This window comes from Leptosomus discolor, chromosome 1 (genome assembly GCF_034619465.1).
Source record: "Leptosomus discolor isolate bLepDis1 chromosome 1, bLepDis1.hap2, whole genome shotgun sequence".
NCBI lineage: Eukaryota > Metazoa > Chordata > Aves > Leptosomiformes > Leptosomidae > Leptosomus > Leptosomus discolor.
The window spans coordinates 89,198,461-89,218,680 of NC_141391.1; the positions used below are offsets into that span (position 1 = coordinate 89,198,461).

The following is a 20,220-nucleotide window of genomic DNA, read 5'->3' on the forward strand; positions in this document are numbered from 1 at the left end:
GGGGAGGGGCGGGGAAGGGGGGCAATACAGCCAAGCACCTGTATTCATCAAAAATATACATTAATTCTTTTTCTTTTTGGAGATCGTTGCATTGTACGATATACTAAGGAACTAAAGTTATTCCTTTGTCCCATCGTTCTTATGAGTCTCATTTTGTTGCTAAAGCATCGTTGTGATACGCATATCTATAAGAGTGAGTAAATGCGATTTATGTTTCTATAAGAGTGGATAAGTTTAGTATGATTTATGTAAGTGCTTGATGTAAATTGTGAGAAAGTGTAGAGACGTAGTAAAGAGATTTTGCCGCATAGTAATAATAATAGTTCCAAAATCTGGTGTAAATGGCATCTATAAACTGGGACAAAAAAAAACCAAACAACCAACCAAACCAAAAGAATCACCTTTTGATAGTGACTTGGAAATGGGTGCAAGAGATACCCTTTTGAGTTGGGTTTTTAATTACTGTCTTCTTACATTACAGTATTCTGATAAGGCCCTGTACACTCAGCTCTGCTTTTACCGATATATTTTTGATGTGGATTATGTGATGGATAAAGTGATTACTGAAGATGATAAGGGTAAGTTTAAATTTTTAGTTAATTTGCTATAGTTTAATAGCAACTTGCATGCTAGAAACTGGACCTTGTTTTTACTCTTCACATCTGAACTACGAGGCTGTAATCTAAAACAGAAAATAGAAGGAAGTATGACTTTAGGAATCCCATGTAAGAGGAATGTGTTGTGTTGGAGTTAACCACTTTAAGAATATATTATGTGTCTTCTTTCTTGTTTCGAAGTGGCTGCACTTTGGAAAAAGCGCTTTTCTTGCATGTTACACCGTTAGAGAAATCTCGTTGCTTGAAGTCTGAAGGACATGTCGGCTTCAGTAAATAGATTAATTAAAACACATGTATGCAATATCTAAAAGAAAAGCCAATTAAAACTTAGGTTCAACTATTAATATTGAAAGACACTTTTTATCAGGGAGAAAATGGTGGCACAAGAAAAGCAGTAAAGATAATTGTCTATAAAGCTCTCTTAAATGCATAGATTAAGCTAATGTTAGGAGGATTTTTTTTTCCTCTTCTTCCAATTACCATAACACTTCTGAACTAAAACATTTCTAATCTGTAATGGATCCATGGGTTTTGTGCAGCTAAGTGATTTTCAAGCTGACAGAAGAATATTTCTGAAGGTGGGCTAGTGTTTGGCAGACTTGGAATTCTGAATAAAGCCGTATTTGGGTCCCACCATTGAAGTGTGTTGTCCACAGAGAGCACTTCCACTGCATCCTCTGTGTGGTTCTGGTGGTGCCTGTGAAGAAAAGGCGCCACTGCTGGAGACTACTCTTCTGATAGCTGCTTTGCTGTGACAGTCTTCCCACCCCTGCCCTGCATCACCAGCTAGGTTGGTGGGTGATGGAAAGAGACTAAACAAAACTCATTTTTTCTAGATGTTATTTTGATAAGCCTTACGTGAAAATCGAAATAGTGTAATCGCTTCGCTAAAAAATGCTCAAATAAGCAAAGTCTGTTTTGGCCTGTTGTACTTAGGTTTCTTCTTTTAGAGGTTCTCATTTCCTTTCCTAATCCCTCTAAGACCGTGATACTCAATCTGATGCTTGCACTTCCAAATGACTCTGTACATCCAAAGAAGGTCAGGCTGTATAGCCATCCCGGTCTAATACAACTCTGTAGATGTACTGAAGGAATGTTATATGGTGGATGCTACTGCTTGCTGAAGCTGAATTACTTTGTGTGTAGATCTCTTGCCTAATATAAGGACATAAGAGTAGAAGAGGCTTCATGGGTGATCACATCCAGTCCCCTGCTACTGTAGACCACAACGTCTTTAAGAACTGCAAGTTTATGGCATTTCACTTTGAAACCTGTGGGTGGTTCTTCCCCTTTCACTGCTGTTCAAGATGTGTTTCAGACCCTCATTCTATGATGGCTGAAAGTTCACTATAATTCTCCCATTCTAACCTGTTTGTGGCTGGTTTAAGTCCATTTACTAAATGTTTATATATTTCCCTTTCCTGATGTTCTCCACTGTGCTTTTGGAAACAGTAGTAACACCTCTATTTTGTTTTGAACCAAGGCAGAGATACTCTTAGCTTTCTTTAGGAAGAATTAGTCTCTGCTGCATGATCCTTCCTCTTAACACTTTTGTGTGCAGTCTTTTCTAGGTTGAATTGATCTTTGAGTATGAGAAACTAGAAATTACGTGGTATTTTATATGGTATCTATCCAGTGTCTTGTACACTGGATCTGTGTGCTTGCTGGAAGTACCTCTGCTGATGCTTTCTTGAGTCACCTATGCCCCGTTCATAGCTGTATCATATAATTAACTTGTAGTTAAGTATTGATAGAAACTTTGAGGTTTGAAGGGTAGGGGTTTTTTCTTCTGTCATTTTGGAACCATGAGTTTGTATCTCAGCCTCATGGCAATTTGTTTTACTTTAATTTTTTTGGTTTCATTCATTTTGGACTGTTTAATCTCATTTGTAATTTCAGATTTCAAGGTTAATGAGTTATCTTTGAAAAACAGTATGGTGGCTTCTGCAGTCACATAATTTCCTACCTTCTGCCTTAGTCAGAAAATGTTTCTTGGACCCTCACGACTAATTGGAGAAAGTTCAATAAAACTAGTTTCCAGAGTAATTCTCAAGGAATTGTAAGAACTCTGCTAGGACCTTCTGTTCTCTTGGACAGTTTACCTTTCAGCATGGTGTGTTTTTATCTTTTTCTTAGTTATTGAATGTTATTGTATAATCTTCAGCCAGCCAGTGATTTCAGTCTTGGTGCTGCAGCAGGTGTTAAGGCCACATAAATTAGATCTATTAGTTTTCCTTTGAAAATCGCTTGTCTTCAGAGAGGCTAACTGGGTGAATGTTTACCAGACGTAAACCTCTGTACAATTTTGTCCTATTTTTCAGATACCTTTTGGGAGAAAGTCATCTTTCTATTGGTCTAAAACACATGCAGAACTTGAGGATAATTGCCTATGGCTATTTGGGTCACCTTTTTATTTTATAGATACCAGTGTTCCGTTTTCTCGTAATATATGTTACTGATTTGATATACTTAATTTAAAACTGTGTAGGATTGAAATAGTTTTCATATTGCAGTTCTGTTGTAGTTGTGAAGTGGAAATTTAGTGAACTCTCCATCATAACAGGAAGCTCATGTTTATTTTCCCTTGGAAGCCAAAAAGTTTTGTTTCCATGCCTTCATTCACATGCCATTCTGTCCCTGACCTGTGATCAGCATCATTGCTTTTATCAAAAATGGTGGCAAAGTTTTAATTTAGGGTTTGTACATCTTTAGTGTTTTCAGTCTCCTTTTTACTTTTTATGTGACTAAACCACTTACTGTTGTTTTGATTTTGGTTTCGGGAGGTTTGTTGCTTTGTTTTGGGATACTGTTTCTCAAAGCCTCAATGGCATGGCCATTAGGTGATTCTACCTTTTATTGCCATTTTTCCTGAGTTTTTGAAGGCCAGTTGTTGTTCTCTTGTAGATTATGTTTATACTTAAAGCAGCTTTAGGTTGTTACTCATCTTGGAGTATATCTATCTCATCTTCTATAAAAAAAAAAGATTTTTCAATGGCTGGAGATTCAAGATATAAATGTGTTTTACACCGTAGTTTGAAAGAATTCATGTCCTCTCTCATTCAGAACCTTGAGATTTCACTACTAGTTCACTTTGATTTTCTATACTTGCCTCTTCAAAATACAGAACCTTAATTACAGAACAGGACTTCTTTGTTCAGGTATTTGTATTGGAGGTCCGTACAATTTATTGAAATGGAATCTAAAATAATAATTGTGAAATCAGTGGGAGTTCAAAAAGACATTCAGTCTCCTCCCTCTCACTGCAAGAGGATCAATACCATAGCCTACTTTTTAAAGACAGGCTAAATTTAAAAAACCTCTGGTGATGCAGGTTCTGCAACTTGTCAAGTTTTACAATGAGTTTCTTCTGGTGCTTCACTGTAGTTATTATAGAAAGCTCTTTATATCGAAGATGAATTTTGCTTTCTGAAAATCATTTTGTGCACATTGGGTAATAGACTATTTTCTTTCTCTTAGAGTTTTACATATTTAAAACCTGTATGCTATTGTCTAAGTCTTTCAACTACAAACCTGAATTTTTTGGAGGACCAGGGGAAGAGTTTTCCACTTCTCTGCATTTTTTTTTCAGACCTTCAATAGGTCAGATCTATCAGAGTGGAATACAGCAGAAGAATGAAGTAACATGTTTTGCAGTATGGTGTTCACAACATTTGCAACAACATTGTTGATTCATGTTTCGTTTGTGATCTACTGTAATCATTGTATACTGTTGTTGGTCCATCTTTTCCCTGTAAGAATCAAAAATAAGCTGTTTGGTCTACATGATGTTTTATTATTTCAGTGACTGGTGAAGTTAGCTGTCAATTATACCATCCAGGAATATCTGGATTATATAGTTATGAATATTTAGTCCTACTCTTAATAGTGGCGTTTATTTGTTTCCATTCACCTGGAAGTTTAAGTTCTGTCATAATGGTACGGTTTAATATGTTAACTTTGTGATACAGTGCAACGTTCTTTGTTTTCACACTGCACAAAACGAAATTCTTTTCTGTCTTTCTAAATTAGAAACTGTTGCACAGTTAGTATTGGATCAAAAACCAATTTAATTTTCAGTATCACTATGCCAAAACCCCTAATTTGCAGATACCAATAATACCATAAGGGCTGTTTGTTCTAAATTTTTTTTTTTAATCAGGAAAGGAAAAAGTGCTCCATTGTGACTAGTAACCTACTCAAATTCTTTTCAGCACTGTCTTACACTTAGTTTTTCAAAGCTGGGTTGTGGATTTAGTCAGACATTGCTACCTAGGCAGTCAGAGCAGTAAGAAGCAACAGGAGTAGCAAAGTAGTAGCATCCTCTGATCATTTGGATGAAAAAAGGACAGGTAAACTATTAGCAATTTTAAACACATGGTGTTTAAATACAAGAGTATGCTCCCTCTGTACGCCTTAACTTCAGAAATGGAAACTAATTTATTTTTATGGCTATGTCATCAGGAGATCAAAATAGAGCGTGGTAAGCTTTATATCATTATTCCATTCAAATATCAGTATTGTTAAATATTCAAAGATATTACTGTTTTCATTTTGCTCCTAGAGTAAAATGAAAATCTTTAAAAACTAAGAGAAATGGAGCCCACGTAAAGTCAGTACAACTACTCTGCCTCACAGAGATGTCTCTAGTTCAGTTCCCCCTCGTGGCATCAAATAGAAGGCTTCACGGAAGATAAGGATGCTGCAGTCTCCTTATTCACCATTACTGCAGCATTATTCCAAAAGCATTAATATCATTAAGGTTGTTTATGGGGCTGCAATTTTTTTAAACAAATAGGATCCTGGTCATAGGATTTTTTTCTGTCCCATACTGTAGAATGGGACTGAAAGCCAGTGTCTTTCCACCGTCCCATTTCTAAGAGAGGGAAGGTCACAAATGTTGTTTGCAAGGCATTTAAATATTTCAGGGACAGAAATTGCAAAGATGCTGTGGTATATTCTTTCACAGAATATTTTCAACTATTGAGCCCAGCTATTGGATTCAGCAAAGTCTGGGCATATCCATTTAATGGGTAAGCAGAAGAAAGTGAGGATGAGAGGAAGATAACTTTGGGAAAAGTTAAATGTTCCTATTTGTTAGAAAGACCTATATCTTCAAAGTATATGTCACTTAGTGGAAATAGAATGTAATTGTTTTGATCATATACTTATGGACTGTGGTTTTGTGAAACCAAATGCATATTCAGAGAATATTTTCACACTTCTATCAGAGTTTTGTGTGTGCCTCACTCCATCCTTCCTTGCAAACACCAAAAGTGTGTAGTTTACTTTTTGAATGAATAAACTGCAAAATTGTGTTTGGGAAAAATGAAAGTCTTTGAAGCTGTGTGGCCTAGACATAAACCCATAAAATTCAGCTCTGAATATTTGTTTGAATCTGACCGGTTCAGTGTTTGGTGTTTTTCCCTGATATGTTCATAGCCTGGTGTGCCAAGTATCAGGTTAAAGTGATTGTTTTAATTTTTTTATAATGCTTTGAAAGAAGACAGTGTATAATGGGGATGCTGGCAGAGCTGCTTGTCAGTGTGGTTTAGTGTATGTCCTCCTGTCAACTGGTCACAGTGGTGAGACTGAGGGAGGGAAACGGACTGCAACTGGGGTTGAAAGGATGGACCTGAGCCGGGTGGTGTTCCTGCTCCCAGATACAGTGTGGAGGTTCAGTCAGATAAAGGGAGGACAGCAGGTGTGAGATGGAGCTGGAAGGATTGCATTGTATGTGAAACTAGTGTAATGAAATGGAGACTTCTGACATCAGAAGAATTTGCCACATTTTTATCAGGCAGGAAGACTACAAAAAAGTACTTGTTGCAATAAATTAGAAAGGGGTTATAGTTATCTACACGCGCTTTCCAGAAGAAGATAAAGAGAAATCATATAAATAACCTACATGTATATGTGTGTATGCGTTTATTTTTAAGACTGCAACAGCTGAAACTTGGCATATCTCTTTATGAGGTTTATCAAGTACAGTGCAATAAACAAAGCATTTCTGTTTGCATCACATCTCTAGACACTATCGCTAAGACTTCAGTTCACTATAGGGATCTTTACATCCAAGCAAACAAATGCTCCTCTGCACATTTGCTGTCAAGTATTTTGTCTTCCAATCATGTTGTTTTGAAGGCATTATAAAATAATCATTGTCAATAATTTGATCTTTGAGTATATCTTCAAAAGCACTTGTTCATTTTTCCTTAATGTGTTATTTTGAAGAGGAAGATTTCTGAACTTTTTTTAAATTTGAGTCACCTTTTCTTGAGTATTTTTAAATCTGATTTAACTTTTTTGAAAGCAAAAACTACTGAAAATTATTCACTTTAGCTTTTTGACCCTTTTGAAGTAACGTATGGGCAGACAGCTGATCTTCAAATCTTAAATTATCCTCCCATAATGATCATACCTTGTTTTATTGCCAGCTGGACATTTTTGTGTAACTTTTTCTCCATTCTATTCCTATTCATGTAGTCTTTTTGTTAAACCTACAAAATCTAAGTAAACCCCATCACGCTGTAGCTTTCTATAACCCTTTCTCTGAGCACAAACCTAATAGGCTGTGACACCTGTCTTGGAGTTATGAATTTTTGAGTTATTTTCTCTACTTGTGAATTAAATAAATGGAAATAATGAGTTAAAACAGGTATGATAAGTCCGTAACGTGGGAAATCTGTGGCATGACAGGAGTACATGTCCTGTGGCTCATACTGCTAATAAAATGGTTTTGATTAATGAAGACTTTTTTTTCCTTGCACATTGTATTAATGTTGCAGGTGGGATAAAGCAGTGGCTTGACTAACTTGTGGCTCCTCATGAATTGGAATGGTTATTTGACCTCTGCAGATAAATATCCTGCTGCTACTGATAGATTTTTTTTTTTTTTTTTTCTGTACGTGGGAAAAAGTGAATAGAAATATCTTCCTATTTGCACTTCAGGAGTTTTTTCCTACGTAAGTGTATAGATACGTGCCAACTTGTTATAACCCATCCAATGGTGTAATCTGGCTAATGTCATCTGCCTCCTTCATCAGTTCTCTTGTGAGTTTCTGTAAACAGAAAATATTTTTAAAGCTTTTTTTCTTCAGTTTCTTTTTATCTGCAACTCTCTGACATTTTTCTTACAGAAACCTTTGTCTTTCTGTTTTCATCTCTTAATGAAGTTTGGGGTATTTTTTTAATGGGGGGCAGTTCTGTTGTTAAATGCAGGTCAGGAGTGACAAGGCTTCTTTTAATGACTACTGCTTCTCACAGCAGTGAGCTCTTTAGTGGTAAGTGCAAGACTAGCATGTTTTTCCTTTTAGAAGACCCTTAGGTTTGATGGATCTGGCAGTATAGTCAAAAAAAAAAAAAAAAAAAATCCTGTCGTTTAGATACCAGAATTCTGACATGGATGCTATTTTTTATTATTATTTTAGTAGAAATTGAAAATATAAATATAAACAATTTAACTCTGTATAATCCATTCCATATACATGCACCTAGACATCAGAAAGATTATGTAAAGCTAAGGCTTTAAAGAGATTTTTTTTTTTAAAGATACAATTATCTGTATGATTTTTAAGTCTCGTAAGAAATGTATTTTAGAACTTGCCAGTGATGGCTCATAATCACTTTGATATTTTGAGGAAAATGGTAGCTTTAAACAGATGATACAGAATTTATTTTTAAAAATGTATTGTGCTTATACAGTTGATGGCTTTTATTTCCATAATGTTTTTTACTACATAATTATACATCTTAATTACGTAATTACCGTCATAATTATTATGTAATTACATGTAGTTCCACTAATTACAAAATCAGGAAGTGTAATTATCTACTAAAAACTTTCTGAAATCTTATTTGTTCACTAGAGATTATTTAAAAGACCAGTGACCTACTGAAGATGGTGTACAGTGTTGTACATAATACCAGCTTTCCTTTCTTCATGGCCAGTACAGTTTCAGAGGATTGTGGAAGGACTTTCATGTCTTTAATTATGATTTCCATTAAAATTAGGTTGGAAAACTTGACTGTATTGCCTGCAAATTTGGAGCCTCTTAATTTTTGTCATTGATACTTTATATCTTTAAATTTAAAGATTCCATAGATGAACTTACAGAAAGTTGCAGTTTCAGTTAACAACTTTGTAACTTTATTATTTGTATTTTGGTTGAGGGTATCTGGTTCAGGTACCTGGTGTCAGCTGTAAAGATATTTGGAAAAGTATTGTTTATAGCCATGTGTATGTGGATAGAAACCTTGACTCCACAAAAGGTATGGGGAATGCAGCTGATATCTCATGGCCGAAGATTTATTTTATTGAGTAAAAGTGCTTTTTTAAAATACGTTTTCGCGTATCGATATGTGTTCATTTCTGTATGCTGATTTATTACTTACTATGGCACATACTTGGTTATGAATTTGTCTAACTGTGCAGTTTGAAGCCAAAAATGGTTTACTGCATGTTAGGGAAGAGAAAATTAATGTTCAGGATATTTATGGTTCTTTTGTTCTGATATTTTATTAAAACCAGGCTGATAGGAACTGTTTTCTATATATTAAATACGTCATGTGCTACCTTTGGTAGATTGAATAAAAAGAGTATTGTAGTATTAGATTTGGTGATTCTTTTTTTTCATTCTGCAATACTGTGACGTATCAAAATGATGTCATAAATACAAAGCTTTCTCTCGCACTCATCATGAAAGCAGGCATGCATTTATTATGTCACCGTATTGAAGCAAACCATCAAGGGGAAACTACTTTCAGTAACAGAAAACAAAATTCATGTGAGAGGGGTGATGTAAAAAAAAGCGATCACAATTTGCAATACTAATAAAAAGGAAGAAAATTGTGATCCCTGTGTCAGAAGGGAAAAGGTGAATTAGAAACGTGAAGAAAAGAGATTACTGAAATACTGAAATGTCTTTGGAACGCCTCAAGACTTAGTACTGTTGCATGTGTATTGGTGTGTATTTTTTCTGTTGTTATTACATGAGGTGACTATTTTACTGTATACATGCCAAAAGCTTTTTTAAGCTCCCAAACTTGGCCTGGGTCCACAGGTGATGTGAATCTGTCATCTTTTTGATGTTAAATGTAATTACCTCAACTCGCATTTGCTAAGCATGTGAGTCCTAAGGACAATTTGTCTCTAAACCAGTTTGAATTATATTGACTTTTAAAGAAACGCATGGAGTCATTATTTGTGAACACAGATTGTGAAAACAGGATCTTTATTTGATCTCCAAGGCTTAAATTAATGCTGCAAATAGAATTATTTTAATTATTATACTTACTGAAGTATAATAACTGCATGGAAGACATTTCTTTTGAAATATCTTTCTGTATTCTTAGCAAACAAAGGACATGTATCAAAGACACGATGAAAATATAGTTATGCTCTTTAATAAATGGATGGAGATAAATTCTTCTTTTTATTAAGGACTAGCAGGCCATGTAGAGCATAGCATAATGCAAAATATTTGTTTTATTCCATAGGGGACACACAAATGAGGCATGATATATGTAAAAATGCAGCACAGGACAGAGAAGTGTCTAAATGCGGTTTATTAAGTCAAAAAATACTTCCCTTCATAAAGGAGTATTACTTTTTGTCATCTCTCCATCAGAAAAATTTGGCGGTATTAACCAATCAGGTTGATCTGTTTCTGAGGGGGAAAAAAAAAAACCTGAGCACTTGAAGCCATGGGTGTTACTGCCATTAAAATAAAAAGTGCAGGAGAAACTGTTTGCAGTACATACATAAGAAAATCGTGTGCGAGCAGAACTGCTGCCACTTTGCCTCAGAAGCCATGCCTCCGCTTACGCCATTTTCAAGTCCCTCTCTACCAGATGCAAAGAGAGAGAACTACCTTCCCTCCACATCCCCCCCTCCACCCACTTATTTTGAGGATCATCTCTTCATAACAATCAGACTACCAAATGTCGTGTTTCAGGCTAATGTAATTCCGTATTGTTCCTTTGAGAACAAATGAGTCCTCTGTGACAGACCAAAATGTGTCTCAGCCTTAAAGAAATACAGCAGGACATTCTTCTGTCCTGGCTTGTCCCTCTTCTGTGAGGGGGCTTAGATGGGTGAGAGGGGCGGCTGATTGGGTTAGGGAGCTCTTTGTTTTTATCAAGCAGAAATGAGTTTGGAAGAAGTTGATTTGATCCTGCCAGGATTACAACTGTCAAATGCATATCAAAATGTTTTCCTATCTTATATTATTTAACTCAGAGTGTAATAATGTAATTATTTTGACATGAAAACGTTACGTACTGTGGTATTTCCACTTATCTTTAAATAGACATTTTTCACTTTGTGAGAGATGCATGCAGTAAGACAAAACAAAAAATGAATAAAAAGGAGTGAGTGACAGCCTAAGCTAGTTTATTTAGGTGATAAAAACAAATAATATTTGACATTAATAGAATTTTACAGACTCGGAATTAAAACATTTAACTACTTATTATATTGTTTTATGTTTCTGGTCTAACAATATATGTTTCATAAACAGCCAGCAGGACATAACAGTAACATGTTTATCGGGTTAATATTTTACTTAAAAGTTGTGCCACATATTTTTGTGGGAGGGCAAAGGAACATTAAAGGGAAATTTAAAAACATATTATTTCTATACTGTTGATAAATCGTATATGTGTGTAGTCAGCTTAAATTACACTTCTTTTTTTTTTTTTTTTTTTTTTTTTTGCCAGTAGTTTAAAACATCTTTAATGAAAAATAGTGAGTGGTGAGTGACCAAAACAAATATAGTTGACATACTTACTAAGAGCATTAGCTACTATGCCTTTGGACTTTGGTAAACTATAGTAATCAAGACCTTGGTGTGGAAAACTTTTATTATTTCACAATTTACGTTTTGTATTGTACAGAATCAATGGAATTTAAATTGGTTATCATGCATGCAATTTCTTGATGACACATAATGCAATTGTTTAAAATATTAGTTAATTTAGGAAGTCAAAAGTCTAGCGTCTTGGTTGGAAACAAGTATCTCCATAGTTTTGCAAAAGCAGCAGATACTGGAACATAAAAGGCACACATTCAGTGAAGCACAACTGCTGCAACTCTTCTAGTAGTTGCATTTAGAAAGAAAGAAGGGAAGGCAGGCAGGCAGGCAGGAAGGAAGTTTCTGAAAATCTTGATGCAAATTTAAAACCAGTATTTCTGTTTGTTCCATTTCTGTTCGGCAAAGATTTATCAGCTGTTTTCCAGTTCAAGCCATACCTCAGATACCACAGTGATGCAAGCAGCCATAAAGGTAACCTGGTTGTAAGGACAGCAAAAAAAAAAATTTTCCCAGTGTTTTTGGAAAAGGGAAACTGTGATATTACTCAGAAGTTACAGTGAAGCGTGCATGCCTTTTTGAACTTTTGAGTATGATCTGAAGTCTCTGCTTTGTTCCATTTTATTGTATCGCTGTGGCAAACTTTAAACATGAGAAGCATCCAGTCAGGAGTTCCTGTTTAGACAAAACATGCATTTTATTTCTGTATTTAGTCTATTAACATATAAGCATGCCTGTGTTTTCTAGTAAGTAACAAAAAGATTCCTTATTGTTCCATTATGGCATTTGACACTTGCAATTTTTTGATACATGCATGTATTCTACTAGTGAATACCAATGGTGCACTGACCCATAGGGTGTAGGTAACCAAATATACCCTGTTTTAAGCTGTCCCTCCAGCACCCACTTTTGCCTGTGGTGTCTGTGGGTTTCGAGGCACCTGTGATGTGGCTGGCTGCTGCTCTCACGGCTTCTCCGTTTCCAGGTATCTCTACTGCCCTGGCCAAAAGCTCACTCTCTCACTCATGTAAATCCTGGGTTTGCTTAGCTCTTCCTACATGAAGATACATTTCAGAAAGTGAAGATATTCCTAAGTAAAAAGGAAGAAGCAGTTCAAGTTGCGGCAGCCACTGTAAAATGTTTGTCTTAATCTCTAGTACCTGATGTGTGTAGTGTAAGAGAGCACATTTGATGGCAATGGCTCATCATCTACAGTCCCAGTGCATTGGTGCCTTCTGTTTTTCCTTCTTTCAGTTCTAATAACTGCTTTTTTAGGGGGGAAGTATGATCATCAGGATAGACTTTTTTTTTTTTTTTAATAATCTTACTGTTTAGAGAGCCTTTGGAAATAGCTTTCCATTTCCTGCTGTCATCAGTGTCCAGTGTCACCTGCTGCATGTTTTAGACCCATGTCCTTCCAGGGATTGAAGTGCTGGTGCTTTACTGTCACTAAAGCTCTAGGCCTGCCAGCATCCTTCACCAAAAAACAAGTGTGAAAGGAGAGTAACAGTACACTCAGACTTTCCAAAGCTTTTATGACAATAAATGAAAGAAGGGTAAGATACAACCACAGATTACCAAGTAATTACCATGGTAAAGCCTTACGTTGCACATTCATGTTAGGATGCCTTTCAGCTACTTGTCTGTGTGCGTCTACCCTGACTGTAGAAACAATATCAGTCGTTCACCATTAGAATTCAAAAATTATGTTGCATTTTGACAGGATTTGAGTAGCTAACTATATTTTTGTAATGTAGCAATTGTAGAGTAAACCTTTCTTTTTCATGGGGGGAGGAAGGGTTGTGGGGTTTATTTATTTCTTTGGTCTTTGCTTCTTAAGAGACAGGTAAAGAACTATGTTGGTACCATAATCAAGGGCCCAACAAAATATTAGTACTAAGGTAACTTTTTATTAGGCTGTCGTAGGGATTCACGTGGGGTTTTTTGTTGAACAGGTTGTATTTTATAAAGAAAAGGAGAAATGCCTATTCTGAATTACACGAGGAAAGAGCATTAGTGCAAAAGAATAAAGACATAAAACCAGATGTATGAAGTGGATTTGACAAAAACCAGTCCTAAAATTCACAATACAGAAAATGCAGGAGAGAGTCCTGAGAAATAGAACTGTTGAAGGATTTGGAGAGGCAACAATAAATGAAACTAATTTGCAGTACAGCTTGACAGTGAAATAGTTCATTGCAAAATACAGCCTTTCTTTTTACAGGTTGTTTGAACCTAGTGAGGTTCAAATTAGGTCCTGCATTTCCAGTAGATGCTCCCCAAACTTTGGATTTCATTACGGTTGTCCTTGTTATCCTGTGAGAAGTTCTTCTTGATTAGGGAAGTGTTAAATAAGATCCGTATTATTGAAAACTTACACAATCGTAGGTAGGGCCTTACATTGAGATTAGTCATCTCTGAAAGGATTCTAGAGTTGAGTAGTTTGAAAACAGGTTATTTTGTATCACCTTGTTCTGGATGCGTAAAGCGAGGAAGGGAAAAAGTCTGGAAAAGTATGTGATAAAGAAGGGGGTTTTTTAATCGTTCTGTAAACAAAATACAATTTGGGAGGAAGGCTGTCTTTGCAGAAATCAGCAATTTTACAGATGAAGTACATCCTTCTTGGGAAGTTTCTTCAGCAGTTGCAAGCTGATGTTTTTGAAATGTCTGAAGCAGGCCAGTATTTCTGTTGAATACAACATTTTTGAAGGCCATTATTACGATAAGCCATTCTTTAGCGTAATTCAAATTGGTATATGTACTTTGGTTTTAAAAATTTAGTTTTTTGCAGACTGTGAACTACAAACAGCACTCGGGAAAAAAGATACTGTTGAACTTACACAGAGATTTTCTCATTTAAGACTTTCCAACAATGTGAATGCTTTGTGTCACCAGCCGGGTCTAAGTAAAAGAGGCCCAAAGAATGCCTGAAGGTCAAATGAACTTTTCATTATAAAGCAAAGCTTTCTAGTGCAATATATACCAATTATAAAGATATATAAATAACTCCAGTGACAGGCCTTTTGTATAGTAAGAAGCCACCCTTATCTTTTCAGCTGGTATACATTGTCTTTAAAAAAGAGAGTGAATGATGGGTTAGGAAATGATAGGCAACAGCAGCAAGCTCAGGGATGAGTGGGGGTACACGTAAACGTTTTCCTCCCTTTAGAAGAAATCCATCTGATACTTTGCTTTGATAGCTGCAAAGTGGGGAGAGGAGTAAACTGAAGACACATCATCTTCTCATGGGTAAGATTTTCTGCTCTGTCATAGATGATCCACCAGTGGATATGCCTCCCAAAGTGATGTGTATATGGTGATGTTCGAGACAAAAGTAGTCACTCATGCCACATGTGCAACAGTGAGGTCCTTGCAGAGATGAGAGCTGAATAAAACATGAAATAGCTCAAAAAGCCGAAGCGTCACAGTTCAGTGAAGTGACCAAGAGACTGCGTACATCTGCCCTCTCTACTAGCAATGATGGTATGCTTCACTAAGGTTTTCTGCTGTCAAGACTATAAGAAGTGACATTTTGTGTGAACTCAAGAGAGGTGAGATCCACTTCTGCACAGAAGATACCAGTTTAGTCTTAGCAATAGTATCATGGAGGCAGGGAGGCACCTCTGGAGATCATCTAGTCCCAACACCCTGCTCAGAGCAGGGTCAGCTACAAACAGGTTGCTCAAGGTTGTGTACACTTGGGTTTTGAGTATTTCTATGGATGGAGACTCTACAACTTCTCTGGGCAACTTGTTCCACCATTTGACCACCCTCACAGTATTATTAAACATAATACAGAGGTATTATGTTTACCTGGAATTTCTTGTATTTCAGTTTGTGCTCGCTGCCTCTCATTCTGTCACTGGACACCACAGAGAGGAGTCTTACGCCATCTTCTTTGCTACCCATTTGTTTATACAAATTGATGAGGTCTACCACCCTGAGCCTTCACTTCTCCAGGCCAAGCAGTCCCAGCTCTTTCAGCCTCTGCTTGTATGATGGATGCTCCAGTTCCTGTAATTACCTTTATAGCCCTTTATTGGACTCACTCCAGTAAGACCATGTCTCTCACATACTGGGGAGCCAGCATTGGACCCAGCACTCCAGGCGTGCCTCAACAGGGCTGAGCAGAGGGGATGGGTCATCTGCCTCAGCCTGCTGGGGTCGCTCTGTCTAATGCAGCCCAGGGTGCTGTTGCCCTTCATTGCTGCAAGGGCTCATTGCTGGCTCACTTTCAGCTTGTTACGTGCTCCTTAGCTTGTTATATAGGTACTGTTTGAACAGGGGCTCTGCTATTCTCTTACTGAACATGTCTATGTAAAGCAAAGCAGGCATTCCACCCCAGATGTTGCTAGCGGAGAAAACTCCCTGCAAAGGAATGTACTTCATCTGCACTGGCTTTGAGGTCTCAAAGTTCAAGCATTCATATGTGAATTTATCAGCCTGTACTCCACTGTGTAGTGGAGAGAATTGGACAGTTCCAGGACATGGCTCACCTAATCTCATCTATACTAGGCTGGTATGGCTCACACCTGAGAAATGCCTTCTCTTTGCTTCATTGTTTATAAAGGAGACCCAGGGTGGCTAGTTCAGATCTAGAAAGTGGTATTCCTCGAAATGTTATACCAGAGACATTGTCCGTGAATTCGCCATGTTAGATGCCAAACATGGAAATTTTTTGTGTACGGCACTCCGGTTGCCTCAAGATATGTTGTTAAAGAATAAAAAATAGCATCAGTTTCCTTTATCCTTCTACAGTTACAATCTCTGTTGACTAAAGCAAAGTGAGAAGAGCATGGTGCTCTGAGGTAAACTACTTCTGCATCCCAGAATAACCTATTTCTAAAGTATACATAGCTAATTGTAAAGACTTGGGGAAAGGCATCTAGTCACAAATGTTAACTGTGAGGAGGCAGAATGCCATAACTCCCACCACTCCTTCAGAATAGTCTGTTGTGAGATCTGCAAACCAGCCTGTTAAAAATCACTTTCAGAACAGAGTTCTGGCTTCTGTCACAGGAGCAGGCTGTTGTTTTGTGGTTATTTGTGGAGAAGCAGAGGTTGTAATTCTTCTAAGCTTCTACTGTTTTTCAAAGGGACAAATCTAGAGACTAAAATTCTATGGGGTCATTTGGAAATTAATTTGCAGTCTTCGAGGTGAGTAGCTATTATCTATTAATAGCTATTCTTTACCCACAGAAGATTTTAGCAGTTAAAAGCCAACTCCATCAACCTCTGCTTTTTCGTATTCAGTAAATACAGGGATTTTGATAACTCCAGATGAAGTTATCCCAAGGAGGAGTTTAATATTCTACAGATCATAGCACATAATCTTTCTTCCTTCTGCTTGAGTGTCAAGCATGAAAAAGGAAAAAATACATTTACAAAGTTGATTTAAGAAGGCCATTTAAAATGTATTTCCTTATAACAGAGCAGCCTCAGATAATAGATTATTTTACTTGTAGACCCTCTTTAAGGAGAATGGAAGACAAAAGGCACGTACGGATTTGTAAGTGTATCAAGTTAGTACACCAAGATCAAAGGCTATCTCTGCATGAGGGACTTTGCACATTCCCTTCCAGATCAGCTGCAACATCAAGGACAGGAAAATCTGCAAAGCATTTTGTTTGCTATGTGTTCAATCTCCTGTCATCTGCTAATGCAGTCTTTGTCAGAAAGTACTTAATGTTGTGGTACCCAAGTAACCTGCTTCCCTGTTTCATGTCCATCGTTCTGCTGAATACATATCTGCTATATTCCCTGTTCAAAGTTGCTGACTTTTCACAAATTGGAGATGGTCAGCAGACATGCTTCCGTAGGGGAGAAAGAAAACAAATGTATTGACATTCTACTAGTGGGGCTGGTTGCATCAATGGGATAGAGTGTATTGTTGTGTCCTTGATGTATTAATGGCAGCTGAGGCTGTGATTCCTCACTGTTTCAGAATGGCCGGTCTTATGTTCTGTTGAAGGGCAGGACAGAGGATACGAATTCTAGTAGATCATATGGGTGAGGGTCTTCAAAAAGAAAGAATTTGCTGACCCCTGTATCGGAATAGCTGCAGGAGGTGTGTGTTTTATCCACTTCCGTAGTGTCTTGTGATAAATTAGGAGGATTTGGGAGGAGCACACAGGGAGAAAGAGGAAAAGAGAAGTTGTTTAAAAAAAAAAAAAAAGTTTGGTTTGCATTTTCTTTTGAAATTGGCCAATGTATTAAAGCAGAATAATGCATTTCTTAATGTGGCTGTGTGCTAGGTTAGAGCAAGGGTAATGTTCCTGGGTGCTGAACCCTGGTGATTCTTCATCTTCTCAACTGCGTTTCCTGAATGTGGCAAGTTAAAGTGGGCAGGGAGTAGTTTGTCATGTTTGCTTTGTGAAGAGCTTGCTTTTCAGGCAGTTTACCCAAGTTGCTTTCCTGAAGAGGGTATAAACTTCACCAGGAGTGGACAACAGTTACTTGGTGGCTTTCCGTGTGCATTTTGTGAAGTATGACTAATCATTTCTTGGATTCCTTCATTTTTGATAAAGTCTAATTAAGATAGAAACAGGTAGCACAAGTTTGCCAGCAATGGCTTCCTTTTTTCACCAATTAATCTCATACCTGTGAAGATGACTGTACTGAAAGTGTTCCCTTGCAGTTAGTGTGCAGGACCATGACGAAGGATAGTAACGGTGGAGTATTTCAACTCTTGTCACTCTGTCCTGTGACAGAGGAAAAGATATCCCTCTTTCAGTGTGTGCTGGGACAGTTCTTATGTATCATTTGTGCTGTTAACATACGGAGTTTGTAAACCAACATCCCCCAGTGGGTATTGGGGAATTGGATGTTCCTGGCCCCAGATGCTAGTGGTAATGAATATCAAGTGACTGTAGCACCAACAACTGTTGAAGGCATCTGTTTGCTGACGAAGTTTGACTCAATAATGCACAGAAGTTTTCTAAGGGGGAATAAGTACTTATTAACAACTAGTCTGACAGGAAAAAAGGGAAAAGTTAAAGGTTAAAAATGGGAAAAAAAAATAAGGGTTTGATTTGTTTTTTTTTTTTTAATTCTGTATTGGTAACGCACATGAGTGTATCCAGGAAGAGCAGTATGTTGGCAGTTCTTCTATTTTAATACATAGCTTGAAGGTGCATAGACAGCTGCTGTGTACCTATAAGTGTATGTACCTATACATATGGGTCCGCTGCAAGCAAGTACTGCAGTATTTTGATGTTCTTCTAGAGGATGTTGTAAGACTCCTCTGCACGTTGTCTGAAAGAATCCTGTGTTGGGCAGCCATTCCAGAAATCTGTCTGAGCAAACAGGTTCTGGGGATTTTTATTCTGTAATTAGGTATGTCACTAAGAATTATACATTTGTCTTGCTTCTCACAGTCAGATAAACATTTAATTTAATGTGGGTAGGAGTTTATTAAATGTTTTTATTTTTGGAGTATAGCATGTTCCATTTCTAGGTAGAAAGGAGATACACTTCTTTTTCATCTTACCTTTTTTTTCTGGTGCTTTGTGGATCTGTTTAGCCCCCTAATGTGTAAAATATTGTTTGGGAAGTAGGTGAAGGTGACTAAGGTTGAAAATGACAGTGAGTTAGATGTCAGACGTTTGAGACTGACACAAAAGCTCAAATTTTAAAAATGTGGGTTTATAATGTTGATGTATAGCTAACAGTCTGCAGCTTAACTTGGGATAAAACTAGCTGTTATCAAATACTTGAACAAAAAGTCATGAATAAGTTGTGCCGAGGGTTTATTAAATATAGATTTATCTGTTAGTATTTCAAGCCTTTTTGGATGAAAAACCTCATATGATGGTTGTTCTTTGACCAAGGGTGTGGGTTTTGTGCTTTTGTCATAAGCAAAATAAAGCAACGGTATTTAATTCTGGCCACGTGCTTCATCCAAAACTAGATCACAAACGACATTTTTATTTTGTTTATAGTTGATCTTCTGTGCAGCAGCAGATGCTTTAGTCTGTTGTCATCTCCCCTGTTTTAGTGACTGTTTTTTGACAGAGCAATTTGCTTTCAGGTGTCTTGTTTTACTTTTGCGTGTGCTGTCCTTATGCCTGATGTTGTAGGAAAGTCATTTCCTCAAATCGTCAATGGTAACGATTTGAGTAAGTAAATGGCAATTGAATTCCAAGTCTTCCAACAGCGCTGATGTGCTGATATACCAGATCATCATTCTCCAGAAAAGGCTTGTCTACCAGTTATCTCCTGTTACAATCTAAGATATGTTTTGGATAATTCTGCTTGATTTGAAATGCTTTCAAAAATTTCCTCTCATGCAGATGCTAGTTAGTAACTGACTGAATGGATGCAGTCTGGTAAGGTGCTGTTCCACTTGTAAGTTGGTTTCAGTCTCATTAATCAGTATTGGTTTCAGTAGGTTCTCAGCCAGAGAAAAATATGCAGCCTTCAGGACCAAAACCCACGATGTTAAGGTATGGCAAGCGTGACAGATAGAATAGATAAGACAGCATTGCTCTCAGTACTTTTTAAGTGGGAAATAATGAGATCTGTGTATTTTTAATTATGTGAATTACATGGGAGCTTGTTCTGTTTTTGAAAGTGTGTATTCTTTGCATTTGACAGGCTTTATACTAAGTTATTAGTAATCCATGGACTTACTTGATCGCAGTCAAATATGCATATTTAATATGTGCAAGAACTCGTAAAATCCATTTAAATATGAAATACAGTTGAAACCTCATAAAGAGCAATCAAACCTATGAAGTCGAGTTACAATGGGTTATTGCTGTTAGCGCACCACCTGACGGCACCTTTTTATTAGA

The 20,220-nt window shown here is 37.0% G+C and overlaps 1 protein-coding gene across 1 annotated transcript in view; it reads left to right on the forward strand.

The window, feature by feature from the left end:
* The window catches only part of POLA1 (DNA polymerase alpha 1, catalytic subunit), a 204,000-nt gene that overhangs the window by 160,948 nt on the left and 22,832 nt on the right, over positions 1-20,220 (forward strand). The window contains exon 36 of the mRNA XM_086468624.1: positions 482-578. Coding sequence (XP_086324750.1) covers positions 482-578 — 97 coding nt within the window. The remainder of the gene's footprint in view (positions 1-481; positions 579-20,220) is intronic.